This window comes from Peromyscus maniculatus, chromosome 20, assembly GCF_049852395.1.
Source record: "Peromyscus maniculatus bairdii isolate BWxNUB_F1_BW_parent chromosome 20, HU_Pman_BW_mat_3.1, whole genome shotgun sequence".
NCBI lineage: Eukaryota > Metazoa > Chordata > Mammalia > Rodentia > Cricetidae > Peromyscus > Peromyscus maniculatus.
In genome coordinates, this window is record NC_134871.1 from 8,166,963 (window position 1) to 8,183,083 (window position 16,121).

Genomic DNA, 16,121 nt, shown 5'->3' on the forward strand with positions numbered 1-16,121 from the left:
TGGGGTGCCTGCCTATCTGGTTTGTGGTTAGACCTAATCCAGTGAATCAATGGCGTATTAGCTGTGCAAATGCTTGTGGACTCAATATCCTGTGTAAGCATAACAAATAAACACACGGGGAAAGCATGGCGACCTTGCAAAGCTCTCCACTTCCCCGCCTCTCTGTAACTGCATCAAGGAGCACAAATGCTTTCACCCAGGGGACTGCTGAAGTAGAAACAATTCAAACCTTTCTCTCTCATCTGCCCTCTCCACCTGAAAGGTTCTAACATGGTCCCTAACACGAGAATTCATCTCTCACAGTACACATCACTTCTCAGACACCTGACAGCCTGATGAGGATTTCAGAACTTTATTTTTCCCTCAGGATACACATTTAATTTCAAAGACTATAGACCATAGATTTATATGGATTTAAATCCTGGTTCTTTTACCTATTAGCTTTGTGACTGGCCAAATTACTTTATGCTCTGCTGCCTGACCTGACCTGCACAATGTGATTTGTAGTACTTATCGAAGGAGGCACTATCAGGATTATTTGTGAGCGGTGTAATTGGATCAGACTCTGAAACATGCAAACTAGCTACCAAATGCACAAGGCTCCCTCTATCATCACCAGATTTATTTTCTACCACAGCGAGTCTTACCACACACCAGTCCTATATAGCCTAAGTAGCATAATCAGAACTTAAACTCAGTTTGTGACTGCAGAGCCTAAGTGTAACCACTTCAGGAGAGCATCTCTTAGTAAGGGTCATCTTCCCAACTGTAACCACTTCAGGAGAGCATCTCTTAGTAAGGGTCATCTTCCCAACTGTAACCACTTCAGTAGAGCATCTCTTATAAGGGTCATCGTCTCAACTGTAACCACTTCAGTAGAGCATCTCTTAGTAAGGGTCATCTTCCCAACTGTAACCACTTCAGTAGAGCATCTCTTATAAGGGTCATCTTCCCAACTGTAACCACTTCAGTAGAGCATCTCTTATAAGGGTCATCTTCCCAACTGTAACCACTTCAGTAGAGCATCTCTTATAAGGGTCATCTTCCCAACTGTAACCACTTCAGTAGAGCATCTCTTATAAGGGTCATCTTCCCAACTGTAACCACTTCAGTAGAGCATCTCTTATAAGGGTCATCTTCCCAACTGTAACCACTTCAGGAGAGCATCTCTTAGTAAGGGTCATCTTACTCTAGTCAACACATAAGTGTATCTTGTAACCCACTGAAGACCTCAATACATACACACAGACTAACTTGGTCACTGACTCTTTTGAAAAGAGTTTAAAAGCGATTCTAAAAGAAAAAGAAGACACAGAACAGACGATAGAAGAGAGGTCACAGTTAGGAGAGGGGCAGTGGTGTCAGTCCAAGGGTCCAAAATGACCGAGTTCTGTAGGATGAATAAATCTAAAGATCTAATGTACAGACAGAAGATGACAGTAGGCGTTCTATTTTGCAAATTTGCTAACATTAGAGTTTAAATGCAATTCCACATAAAAACAGAGGTAACTGTGTGAGATGATGGCTACATTAACTAGACTTCAGTAACCATTTCACTCTGTACATATACACAATAACACTGTATTACGTATCACATATATACTTGAAATACAAAGCTGCTTAAGTGATTCTAAAGCATGGTGCAGACCGAAGGAACTCTGATTTAAACTACCTGAACTATGAGAAAACAGAAAACAGTTCTTCAGCCAGAGGACTGGCTGGTGGAAGAGCAAGGCTAGATCACAGATCTCAATGCATGATTTCTTTTTCTAGTCTGTGGCTTAACATATTTTGTGGAAAATGAGCAGTAACCCCGAGGTTACTGACACTCTATCCTGGGATATAAAATGAAGTCAAAATTAAGAAGCCTGAATTTGCGAGAAGGCTTTGGACAAGAAGCAATGCAGTATTTGATTAGCCTGTATATAGAACTGTTTGAAAAGAAAAGTATCCCTTGATTATAAGGGTATTTTTACACTACACTGTTTTCTTTCTAAGATGCCTCCCAATCCCAGGTGCTCCCGATGCCCTTCAGTTGAATTATGTACATTGCGCATGCTCCCTACACTGTCATTCAAATGCCCTTTAAGACATAGTGACTTGGAAAAAGGAGAGACACAGAATACAAGGTATGTATATCTGATGTTAGGGAAATATTTATGGTTGGAAAAATGATTAATCATTTCATATTTTTCTACAAAAGAATAGCTAAATGTTTTACGAGTCCTATGCTGGCCAGTTTTATGTCAACTTAACAAAAGCAAAATGCCTCCAAAAGATGGAACTATAGGCAAGCCTGTAGAGCATCCAATTAGTAACTGATGCAGGAGGGCCCAGACCATTGTAGGTGGGGCCACCCCTGGGCAGACTGTCCTGTGTTCTATAAGAAATCAGGGTGGGCAAGCCCTCTAAGGCCTCTTGCATCAGCTCCTGTCTCCAGGTTCCTGCCCTGTTTTAGTCCCTGTCCTGACTACCCTCAGTGATGGACTGTGTAGATGGACACATAAGCCAAATAAACTGCTTCCTCCCCAACTTGCTTGTTGTCATGGTGTTTCATCACAGCAACAGTAACCCAAACTAAGCCAGGTCCCAAGAGAAAAAAGTACCCATAAGCTATCTTGTTTTGTGACTTACACAAAAATACCATCTTCAACATATAGCAATGAAGAAAAGTTTCTCTGTAGTTTCAAACTACTCTGAAGTTTATTTCTATGCCATTAGCTTTATTGAGCACCGGTATGTGTCCTCACCCTATAAACTCAAGTGTAAACAACAAGTGTAACATTAATGAATCCCAGAGCCAGATACAGGGTGCCTCCCTATGAACCACTGGTTAGGGAAACTTCAGAATGGGGAAGTGAAAAGTAGATATTATGAAGATACATTGTATGCATGCATGAAATTATCAGAGTAAATTTAAAAAAAGAAAAAACTAGAGAAAAAAAAAACCCACAAAACCAAAAAAATCCCCCATGTTTCTGACTAAGGGAGGCCATTTCTTACAGAGTGGTTCTTTCTGTCTCAATGTCCCCTTCTTAATAAGCACAAATTTACAGTAAAGAAAAAGAATTTAGCTCGATCTGTCTGTGGACTAGGTAGATTATAGAGGGAAACTACTCCATAATGAATGTGTTTCATGATACTATAAATAAAGCATCATGAGGGTTTAGGGCATCAATGCACAAGCAAATATTCATTTAATAGTTTAATAAATGAATATGAATAACCTTGTTTACAAATTCAGGTGCACCACTATTTTTTTCTATATTAAATTAAAACAACAAGGGACAAGAGGGAGATGGAGCACAAGATAAACAAAACTGAATTACGGGACTTGTGGAACAATAATCTACAACGCAGTCATATGACAGACACTCCAGCCCGCTATCTAGATAAAATTATTATTGTTTTATTCAAAGTAGTGCTTCCCTGAGCTTAGAAGGCCAAGGAAGCAAAAAACACCTCTGTCCTGAGGTATTTTGTCAGAGTAACAAGGAAAATGTTACTAGTACAGCTTTTTCTCAGCAGGAACACCTTGTGATAATATAAAAAGTGCATATTGGTTTCAACTCTCAGATCTGAGTTACATGCAAAATATCTAGAACTCCTATTTAAGTTTCTTTAATAGATTAGGATCATTATATATGTATGCAGGAATATTAAATAAAATATTAAAATAGAGTAGAAGGCTCTAAACCTATCAAACAAAAGGAGGGAGACAGATCTTAGTGGTCAGAGTATAAGGAACAGGATGTGGCTCACACCTTTAATCCCAGCACTATGGAGACAGAGGCAGGCAGGTCTCTAAGTTCAAGATCAACCTTGTCTATGTAGCAAACCCAGGCCAGCCAGGGCTACATAGTGAGACCTTGTCTCAAAGCAGACAGACAGACAACAGCAGCTGGGGAGATAGTTCAGTGGGTAAAAGCGCTTGCTATGCATCCATAAGGACCTGAGTTCAGATTCCCAGCACACAACATAAGAAGCTGAGTACAGCATTGTCTTATTTAGGGTTTTCATTGCTGTGAAGAGACACCAAGACCACAGCAATTCTCATAAAGAAAACATTGAACTGAGGTGGCGGCTTATGGTTCAGAGGTTCAGTCCATTGTCGTCATGGCAGGGAGCATGACATGGCGCTGATTACATCTTGATCAGAAGGCAACAGGAAGTGGACTGAAACACTGGGCGGTATCCTGAGCATAGACCTCAAAGTCCGTCCCCACAGTGACACACTTCCTCTAATAAAGCCACACCCACTACAGCAAAGCCACACCTCCTAATAGTGCCACTCCCTATGAGAATATGAGAGCCAATTACATTCAAACTACCACAGGCGGTGTATTCCTGTAACCCTAGTTCCAGATGGGATAAAAAAAAAAAGGAAACAGGATCTCTAGGGTACTGCTGGCCACTAGCTTTGATGGAAATCATTGAACTCTTGGTTCAGTTAAAGACCCTGAATGAAAGAGAGCAATAGAAGAAGAAATCCTATATCCTTTACAGATGCATGCACAGCCATACAACTATACACACACACACACACACACACACACACACACACACACACACACACACACACTACTGCAAGCTGCAGGAAAACATAATGGAATTCAGCTACTATCACAAAAGCTACTACTTGAAAAAGTCAAGGACTTCTCCAAAGGTCAAGCCATGTCTTAAGAAGTCTTGGTGATATTTTAGCTTTCGTGTATATATATCCTTACTAATAGACCCCTAACTTCTTACCCAACCACTTCTCGAAATGTAGACTGAGCACATAGATCCCTTTTTGATATACTAACTGGTCATTAGCACTCAGTTGACCTCTTCTTTTACCACTCCCATTTTGGGTTGTAAAAGAAAGCCTGGTGGTCACTGCCTGAGGAAACGTCTAACCCTGTAGAATTCAAGTCTGGTGACCTTGCTCGGCCAGAGGATTGCTGTTGCTTGGGTTTACAATTGGATTCTAGAGAGACTTAGGAGGAACGTAGAGACTGAGAGAATGAGACGAAGAAGAGAAAAGAATGGAAGAACTAGATGGATAAGAACTTGAGAGGAACAAACTGAGATGGGGAAGAAGTAGATTGAAGGGCTAGAAGACAATAATAGAGGAACGAGATGGAAGATGAGAAAGGGCCAGATGAGGAAGAAGGAGATGAGAGAGAGGCTGATATGGGAAAGAACTAGATGGATGAGAACCTAGAAGGGGCAGAACTAAAATGAAGGAATTTAGATAAAACCAAAGGGGACAGCAGATAAATGTAGAGAGAAATCAGGCAAGAAAGGAGCTAAAAATAAGAGCAGAATAGAAGCTGTGTAGAGAGAGAACTGACTCAGAATAATAAAGTGTATGGACTAAGGAGTTTCGTGTACACAGATTCATTTCTTTTCATCAAAGATTAATTATCAGCTGGTTGTAGATTCTTCCCGGACCCTGGGAGGGGACTATAGACGGGCTGGACCCCCATAGTCCCTGATAACACACTACATAAATAAACAAAAATGAAATATAAGTAAATAAATAGCAATAAAACCAATGAGAAAAGGGGAATGGCATCCTCATTTCTCATAGCAGAGAGGTAGACATTAGAAACAATATGTAGACATTAGAAACAATATTGCCAGAAGGTATCCTTTACGAGTAAAGAAGTAAACACTAAGGAAAACTGCAGCCAAAGAAAACCATGAATGTGTTTCTGAAAAAGCAGGACTGGAAGGAGGCACCCACAAAGAAAAGAACATGGCGTGAAAGTTGCGCCAGTGATCTTGGGAGTTGCAAGGTGTAAGTGGGATGGGAGAGAAGGGATGGAGGAGCGAAGGATGTGGGGGTGATGTTAAGCAAAACTAAGGATGGCTGAAAAAGCTAGAGAGAAACCTACTACTTTGCAAACCAAGTAAAAAGTTTCATTCAAAAAGAGTCTGAATGGGAAATACCCTGCATGGGTAGATGCTGCTGCTCCCAGAAGACAAGGCTATTAATGAATCCTAGAGTCAGATATAGGGTACCTCCCTATGAACCACTGGTGAGGGAAGTTTCACAATGGGGAAGTGAAAAGTAGATATTATGAAGACACATTGTATGCATGCATGAAATTATCAAAGAGTAAAATAAAAGAAAGAAAAAGTGAATGGCTGCAGAAGTCATAGATACTAGAAGGAACCTCCTACTGTTGTTTTGCTCAGTATTTGTGCCGTGAAAGTGCATTCTAAACGCTTATGTTTATACCCACAGATTATACTCCCAGCCTTGCTCAGCCAACCGTCTGCCTGCTGTAGGCCGTGGTTAATACCGAGACTCAGAGTTGGTCAAAGTGCTGAGAAGAACCACCTGCTGAGTGCTCAGCCCTAAACTATACCTTTATTGGAACATCCTAGAAATGGAGGCAGAAAGAATGTAAAAGCTGGGCAGTGCATGCCTTCAATCCATGCCTTCATCCCAGCTTGCAGGAGGCAGAGGCAGGCGGATCTCTGTGAGTTCAAGGCCAGCCTGGGCTACAGAGTGAGTTCCAGGAAAGGTGCCAAAGCTACACAGAGAAACCCTGTCTCGAAAACCAAGAGAGAGAGAGAGAGAGAGAGAGAGAGAGAGAGAGAGAGAGAGAGAGAGAGAGAGAGAGAGAGAGAATGTAAAAGCTGGAGCCTGGGACAAGTGCTGCGAATTGTGCCCTCTGGACATGACATGGCCATTTGATTTATATAATCACACAGCTGTGGCCGCCGGCACAAGACTGGGCCTGTCAACACGCCAGAGGTTCCACCCTCCCTGAGGAGCTCCTGGCAATTAAGATGGGGGTCGGGGAATCACTTTCTTCAGTAGTGTAGCTGCTGGTAAGTTGCTCAGATAACTGCTGCAAGTGCTCATGTAAGCAACACTAATTAAACTTTGTGGTAATGAAACGTAGAAAGGCTGAGAGAGCAGCAGGGGCAGTGGGAGGGGAGTTTGTTGAGAGGAAGGAATTTAGAGGGAGGGAGATAAAAAGCCAGCAAAGGGAGGGAAATGTAATCAATCTACATTACAGACATGCATTAAATAGTCAATTAATAAACAGTCGACTGAAATGTTACAATGATGCACACACAGTTAACATGTTTAAATTCAGAGCTCATCGCATTTACTGGTTTCTAAGCGATTACAGTATAATTAGTGACCAGGGAATATTAATGTGACCCACAGAGAAAATTCGTATTAATAATGTATGGATCAAAGAAATTCTACTAAAAATACTGAGTAACTAAAAAGATGTTTAAATGAAACAAAACTAATTAATAATAAAATAATTTTTCTTAAATAGAATATGTATTATATACAGTTTTGAGGACACACTTTGGGGTCTGTATCAATTTATACCATTTTATTTTGCTTGCACTCCACACTGAAATCAACAAAAGCTGTAGCACCAATACACAAAAGTTTAAATGAACACTTACTCAATCCCGTGGTAATGGCATTCAGAGGCTTTTTCAAAAGGTAAGACCTGAAGTTTCCGGGGACTAAGTTCCGGTGTCAAAAGCAAAGTTTTTTCCCTGAAATAAAAAAGGATTTCATTTGAATTTAAGGTTTACTACATGACAGAGAAAGGTAAAGTTCCTAAGGAGACAAATCTGATCTCATAGAGATTTTTTTTTTTTATGGTCTCCTGATTTTGTTTGTCAACTTGCTATGAGTTAAGAGTTGTCTGGGAAAAGGAAACTTCAACTGAGAAAATATCTCCATCAGACAGGTCTGTAAGCAAGCCTGGGTGGCATTTTCTTGCATGATGACTGATGTGGAGAGGGGGTTCTCATCTTCTTGCCTCCCCTCTGTCCCGTGGGTCACAGACAGTATAAGAAAGCAGGTTGAGCAATCCACGGGGGACAAGTCAGTAAGGAAAACTCCTTCATGGTTTCTGCCTCAGTTCCTGCCTTGAGTTCCTGCCCTGAGTGCCTTCATGATGGACTATGATACAAAAGTATAAACCAGATAAACCCTTTCATCTCCAAGTTGGTTTCAGTCAGTAATTTATGACAGTAATTAGAAACCCTAACTAAGACATAAAACATCAAAGTTAAAAGAGCTGAATGTGGGGGTGTGAGGACCACCATAGGTTTGAGTCTAGCCTGGGTTATGTGTGAGTTCAAGGCCAGTCTGGGATACAGAATGAGATCCTGTTAGGTGGGAGGAGTTACCAAAAAACCTAAGAAGGAAATGCAACAGGCTAGGTCTGTGCCCTTTGCCCCATTTGTTTTCTGTGCCTCAATTTTAAAAATTATAATGGCACTCACTGAACAAAATTTTTATGAGCATGAGTAAGTCAAGAAAGGAAAATGATTTGCAATGTGTAGGTGGAAGTTTCTCTCCCACCTGCCAAATATCCAGTAGCTGCTTTCCAAATAATTGACTCTGAGGCTTAATATTACTTATAAATGCTTAGCTGGTAGGTAGCTCAGGCTTATTACTGACTAGCTCTTACACTTAAATTAACCCATGATTCTTATCTATGTTTGATCATGTGACTTGGTAACTTTTCTCAGTGTCAAATTCTCATCTTGCTTCCTCTGCTTCTGGCTGGTGACTCCTTGACTCTGCCCTTGCTCTTCCCAGCATTCTTAGTTTGGTCACCCTGCCTACTCTTCCTGCCTGGCTACTGGCCAATCAGCATTTTATTAAACCAATTCAAGTGACAAATCTTTACAGTGTACAAGACGATTATTCCATAGCAGTAACGTAAATTCTGGAAGCAACATTATTCCTAAACTGTATCACCCCAACCCTTGGTGAAATGAATTCGTGTTCAGTTGTTCACTTAAAATATCTTGACAGAGGAATAAAGTCAACTTGAATCTTTGGTAACCAAGAAAGTATTTACTTTTACTGTAACTCAGAAGGTGTGGCCAGCCTGCCACTGATGCTAAGGATCAGCGACTTTACAAGGATCAGAAAGTCCAGCACCTAAGTGATGAATTTGGTTCTCCTGAAGTATTTTTCAATCAGCAGGCCTTTAGAACTAATCTTATGTTGAGCTTTCATAAAATATGAATGCTTGAGTCCTTCCACACCTAAACCTGGAGGACTCCTGTGAGTCTGGAGAAGAGAGAGGCTACTGCCACCAGATTAAGATCACTGGTTATCCTGACACGTGCCTCCCTTCCCTGATGAGTTACTGGTCAGTGGACTTAGTCACAGTCCTGACACTCAGATCTAGTTACATGGAAATGAAGAACGTCTGCAGCATGGTGGGTCTTTACACAGTGCAGTGCAGAGTGAAGCAGGCTCGAATGCAGAGCTAGAAACAGTTGCACTAACAGCAAGGCAGGTCAGTCCAGAGAACCAGACGGTGCATCTGCTCTCACACCCACCCACTCCTGACCTAGAAAAAAAACCCTCATCTGCTAATACCTCTATTTAAGGTGTTCCACAAAAAGTATCATTAGTAAATTGCAATGACCCCATTATTTTGATGAGAGACCCTTCAAATGAATAATTTGTAAAGAAGGACTCTTAAGTATTCAGCATTTTATTCTTCTTTTCATCATTTCTTATTTTAATCCTTCCCAGTGCATTATCTTTACTTAGTATCACTCGTCTCAGTTTTTGTAAAAAAAAATGCAACAAACATGTTTTGTTAAATGTCCGTATTCCCTTGGTATACTGTGAGGAGCAAGGCTCACCTTTAATGTAACACAGCAACTGGGTGATGCCTTGCACAGGTAAGAAAGAGCAGCCAGGTCAGCTCAGCTTTCAACGTTCATGTTAAGTCAGAGGCTCTCAAGCTTCCTAATGCTGCGACCCTTTAGTACACTTCCTCAAGTCGTGCTGACGCTCCGCCACAACATTATTTTCCTTGCTACTTCATAACTGTAATTATGCTACTGTTATGGATTATAATGTAAATATCTGTGTTTTCCAATGGTCTTAGATGACCCCTGTGAAAGGGTCATTTGACCCTCAAAGGGGTCATGACCCACAGGTTGAGAACCACTACATTAAGTGAAGACAGCGTAATAATGAAGCCCTTCTTTTCTAATGTCAAAGAACCACCCAGTTTTCTAAGAGCTGGGTCAAGTGGCATATGCCTCTAGTCTCAGCATTTGGGAGGCAGAGGCAGAAGGATTGCAAGTTCAAGGTCAAGTTGGACCATATTGTGAGTTTGTGCTCAGCCTAAGTTACATAGTAAAGCAATGTCAAAATGAAAACACATCTTTTCTAAGTGCATCCCATGTACATTTCTCAGAGAATTTTAAATTAACAGCATCTCCCTCACACTGCAACCTGCCGGCTGCTGCTGCAGTCAAAGGGCACCGCCAAGGTAAGCAAACAGAGCTGTCTCAGCACACCCATCTACCACTGGGGCTAATTACCCGAAAGGACTGTTCACCCCACCAGCAAGAGTAAAGACCATTACCCGAATCCTTTGGTCACATTATGCAAGCTTTATTCTATCAGACAGGGCTATCTCCCTATATCGGGGTTTGAGAGAACAGTTCTGAACACAGGAGACAGTGGGGTTTATATAGTCCAAAAATCTGCAAGGCTAGGGGGCTTCCAAGGGCATTTGGTTACACAGAAACTTGGCAGAACATTTCAAAATTATTTGACAGAACATCTTATCTTATCAGGAATGTATCCAATTCTAGAAAATGGGTCAAGACCTGTTCAAACCCAAGTTTTACAGAAAACAGGAATGAACGTACTTTAACCTTGTAATAGGATGGCTTCTCATCTTAAAATGGAGTCAGGCTGGTTCACCAAGGACCACAGTGTGATTAACCAGAGATGAGCAACTGTGTGAGGCTTTGCTTCCAGAGTTCCCACTAAAAGGGGTTGTCAACCTCTCAAAGCCATGGGAAGGTAAATGATCCCGAAGTTATGCAAGGTTTATGTCACTGGGAGCATTAAGTCACATGACCCAGTCATTAGCTCCCCTGCTGCCAGTGATGCTTTGTCCTTTGTCCCCAACAACATACACAAAAGACGACAATTCCCCGACTCTATTTCTGGAATAACTTGAACCACTTCCAAAATCTACCTTTAAGATAAACATTTATCATAGTCCAATTCAAAACTAACTTGGTGAAAGTGATTGAAGTGAAATACAGCCTTTATGGTCCTTTAGAAGGTTTTAAAATGATGGATTAACAATGAAAAAGGAATTTCTGGAATTAGCAAATTACGAAATCTTCACAAGAAACTGATGCTACAATTTTATTTACCCTGCAGCCGATGACTGCAGCAGCAGCAGCAGCAGCAGCAGCAGCAGCAGCGTTGGTTAACTAGCAGCTTAGTGGGCACAGTCTCCAAAGTCAATTCAGTGTACATTACTTATGCAGATGCTCAGTTAGTTCATACTTGGTAATGTCGTACTTTCAAAACGATCTTTTTTTTTTTTTTTCACCTCTTTCAGGAGGAAGGTCATGATTTTTGCCATTAGTAGTCATAACTGACAATCATCATGCCAAGTGGTGGCAAAATCAAAACTAGACAGTAGTGCAGAAGAGAAAAACTTAAACATACGTATTTGGAATCAAAACCTATCTTTTTTACAGTGAATTTCCAGGCCTGTGAGACAGCTTGGCCAGTAAGTTTCTGGCAAAGCCACTCTATACCATCTGATCTAGACGCTTGGGACTCACACAAAGGTGGCAGGAAGACGCCAAAAAGTTGTCTTCTGACCTGCACATCTCCACCGGGGCATACCTGTGACTCTGACCTGCACATCCCCACTGGGGCACACCTGTGACCCCCCAACACACACACACACACACACACACACACACACACACACACACACACACACACACACTATACACACTCAGAATAAGGATAAATGAAACAAAAGTAAAAAAAAATGAAATGTATTTCCTTCTGCACACACCAAGTCGAAGCCCTTGCCCCGACTTCTATGGGAGATGTTCTGAGTTACTGAATTCCCTTCATCATCATCGTCTTCTTCAGATTCAGGGTCACAGAACGGAAGGACATTTGGTGAAATGTAGAAGTGAGGCGGTTAAGGCTAGTGATAAACAGTGCAGGCAAACCCGTGACTTCTGCCTCAGCTCGGAGCATCAATTAATGCCAGGGGGAAAACATACAGTGCTACTTTTAAATGACTGTTAGAAATTAGATGCAAGTTACAGGTTTGTAACTCACCCTCTTGGAATCTGTAATGGCTGCAGATCTCCAACTGGTAATCCATCCGAGGTGAAATATTTCAGCAGTTCTTTAGCATCCAATAATGGGATGGAGTCCCGGGGACCCTCTTTATGGCCCAGCAACCGCTCAGATGACCGAGGCAATGAAGCAGCTCTGGGAAAACAATTTGTATGGTTTTATTAAAGGTGCATTCAAATCCACCACAGCCAGGAAGTGATGATGAGAGCAAAATCCATTACAAACACAAAAGGAAAGTCAAGAACTCCACATCGACAGAAGACTAATTACAGACGCTTTCGTTGTGAGCTGTACTTTAAATAATCTGTAGGTCACACTGAAACTTGAGGCTTCTGTTTTAGCCATTCTACAGAACCTATCATGATTATGTTCCTTATTAAATACAACCTATTAACAATTCGGTAGTGCAAAGTTACCAAGTCTATAAAGTTTAAATTTAAACTGAAAACCCACAATATAAATTTCGGAGACCAAGAACTGAATGTTCCAATTTTCTCTAAATTTAAAAGATTACTTAAAGCACGGCCATGAAATGAGACTGTAATGGAAATTCTCTCCAAGGCCTCCTCGAGTCATGCTTACAATATCATGAATACACACTGAATTATTATTACATCTGAAATACATGCAGGACTTTGCATTTTCGAAATGATTTTACCTACAATATACTCTTAATCTTCACAAATTTCCTTGAAAAACCGGAATGGGTCTTATATCAAAACAAAGTAACACCTAGTAAGTACTTTATAAAATGCAATCAGCACACCATGCCTAAAAACCACCATTATTCCTATTTTTCAGCTAAAGACTGCAACAGATCATCAGTTACAATGCAGATGGCAGTAACATGGAGAATACGCTAGCTCAAAACTAGACTGACTCCATCTAGGAGCCACCTCCGCCTCTGTCACTACCATAAACCTGAAAATTACACAAGCCAGTCACCAACTAACTAACCAATAAATAAATCCACAACCGGATCAAAATACTTTCATCTCAAGAAACAGGAAACGCTTCATTGGGTTCTGAAACGCTCACTGCTCTGCTGCCATAGCATAAATAAAAACCACTATGTCAACATGAATTTAATCAATCAACTTCATAGCAATTTAAAATGTTAGCTTCTGTACATTCATTTATTTAGTGTGTGTGTATATGCGTGTATGTGTGTGTGTGTGTGCGCGTGCATGTGTGCACGTGTGCATATGCATGTGTGTATATAAGTCCAAGGACAACCTGTGGGCATCAGTTCTCTCCTCCACCGAGTGGGGATTGAATTCATTTCCTCAGGCTAAGCAACAAATACCTTTCTTTCCCCCTGAGCCATTGTGCCGGCTCCAACTTGGTTATATTTTACTTATTACTCAAATTCAACATTTTTATGAAGAATTCCATGATTAAAATACTGGCATTGAGTTTTAGACCTGTGTTTCTCCACACTAAAGATCATCACACGCTGGCAGGTCCATTTCCCCTCTGTAGCCCTATTGTAGAAATCTAATAAGAATAGTCTAGCAAGAAAACACATGAACATTTCCTCAATTTCATACTCTGGGTGGGCAGGAACTGCATTGTGAGTTTAATTTAATTTCTATGTAGCTTCTTTAATAGTATCTTACAACGTTTCTTAATCAGTCCTAATCACAATCACATTACAGGCTAGATGCAATGGGAAATGTATAATTTGCATTTATATAGAATCCAAACACAAGGCTATCGAAAGAGCTTTTAAAAGCCCCGTCGGTGATGAATTGCACCACCCAGATACGTCTTAGGTTAAAGAATAACACTGACAACTAAGCTTTCAACTTTCTGCATGCATTTTGTCACAACATTTTCACGACTTTAAAATAAAACTAGGATTTTTATTCCCACTCTGATGTGGTGGCAAATGTCACGGCACAGGTTGGTGAGAGAGTCTAAGACCGAATTCTCGTGCCTTCTGACTTTCACCATAGAATGATTCTCTAGTTAAATCTGTTTTAACATGAACAAAATTCTAAAAACATGCAACGCATCTTTTGCTCTCACACAGGGATTTGATGTGGTCTTCCTACCGAAACACCTGCAGTCCTTACTAACCACTTACTTTATAAATACCATTGTAATACAGTAACCGGGGCTCACTCTGGTTTGTGAGCCCACAGTCACGGCTCACAGTTACTGTACAGGTCGGACTCCCGGCGAAAGCACGGATGTGAGGGTAGAAGGAAATACAGAAACACATTTTATGGAAGCCATAACATCGCCCTTACTGTTTAGAGAAGCAATGAACGCCGAGCTGGAGTGTTTATAAAGGCCTCGGGAAGAAAGACGACATTGACGCAGCCCTTGAGTGTCTGACATGCTCCTGGTTCAAGACACACTAAGCGTACACATTAAACTCTCCGATCAAACTGAAATCACAATGCAGAAGTACCCAAGAGTAAACCCACAACAGGGTTAAGAACAAGAAGAATAAAACAGAGGGGCACAGAGGTCAGAGACTTTCAAGAGAAGGTAGGCCACAGCCAGCACCTCAGTGTCACCCAGGGCGAAACCTCATGAAGAGACTAAGTCTGTTTCCCTTTCCAGGGAGCCACAGACTTGGGGTCAGAGTGGCAATGGGCACAAATCAAGAGTGATAAAGGACCCCAATACAAATACTACCTGCTTATAGCTCCCTACCCCCCAACCCCACTCTCCACCCTCACTCCCCACCCCATGCCACCCACCCGTTCTAAAGACACAGGAGCCATGACACTGTTTACATGTCTGGGTACTTGGTTTCTTTTGATGATCTCTCCATTAAAAGCAGCTCACAGAGAAAACAGGCATTGGCGATCTCCCTCGTATGCCCCTAGTGCCCAACAACTGGTATTTAATCAATACTGTGGACAGTATGAGAAAAGGTTACAGTGGGTCGTAAAATGACATCATCAGAAGCACGAAACACTGAAAGAGAAATGTCAGAGAGCTTGTACTCCAGAACCCAGCGATTACCCACTGGGTGCCTACTATGCGCCAAAGCCAAAGACCACAGGTAACAGTCTGCTGGACACCTACTTCTGTCTGCGAGAGGACCTACTCACTATGTGGATAAACATGGATGAAAACCAGAACCATTTCAAGTGACTCCACTTCATTTTACACACCCCCGTATGATCAACCTTATATATTCACATGTGTGTGTGCTGGTGAACTTTTTGTTAACTTTGCACAGGCTAGACTCATGTGGGAAGACGAGGCCCCACCTGAAAAGCGCCCTCCATCAGACTGGCCTGCAGGTAAACCTGTGGGTCATTTTCTTGATGGATGATTGATGTGAGAAGGCCCAGCCCACTCTGGGCAGGTGGTGCTGGGTTATATAAGAAAGCAAGCTGAGCCAGCAAGGGAAGCACATGATGGGCAGGCCTCTGTTTCAGTTCTCGACTCCAGGTTCCTGCTGCGTGAGTTCCAGCTGCGTGAGTTCCTGCTTTGACTTCCCTCAGTGATGACTGTGTTTGGGATATGTAAGCCAAATAAACACTTTCTTCCCCAAGTTGTTTTTGGCCAGGGTTTTATCACAGCAATAAAAAAAGTAAACTACGTGTGTATGCTGATGGAAGATGTCTGTAAAGCTAGACACATGGTATTCACCAGTGACGCGCACGTGGAAGGTACCAAGATGAGGAAAAGGAAGATGATGAAAAAAAAGATCTTACCCTTTTAATCAATATGCTACTCTACTGATTGGCTACTTATGAAAAAAGGCATCTATTTTTCTTTTACAATGAGATTATAAGCTACTGAAACATTAAATAATTAAAATATTAAGAGTATTCATTTGAAAATACCGAACATGCATTTTTACAAACTCAAATATTACCTCATTTTTTGTTTAGCTTTTTCAAAAGTTTCTAAATTCTGAAGAACGTGTCTTTCCGGCCATTCCAGAGGGTTGGTTTTCATTAGACTCGAAGAACAAGGTTCAGTTGTACTGGTATCTAAAGAG

General features: G+C 41.3%; 1 protein-coding gene across 3 annotated transcripts in view; it reads right to left on the minus strand.

Moving 5' to 3' along the window:
* The window catches only part of Mtbp (MDM2 binding protein), a 73,615-nt gene that overhangs the window by 9,270 nt on the left and 48,224 nt on the right, over positions 1-16,121 (minus strand). For all 3 annotated transcript variants that reach the window (XM_006982383.4, XM_076555762.1, XM_076555763.1), the window contains 3 exons: positions 15,996-16,113; positions 12,128-12,283; positions 7,429-7,524 (listed from right to left, as the gene is read on the minus strand). In XM_006982383.4, coding sequence (XP_006982445.2) covers positions 7,429-7,524; positions 12,128-12,283; positions 15,996-16,113 — 370 coding nt within the window. The remainder of the gene's footprint in view (positions 1-7,428; positions 7,525-12,127; positions 12,284-15,995; positions 16,114-16,121) is intronic.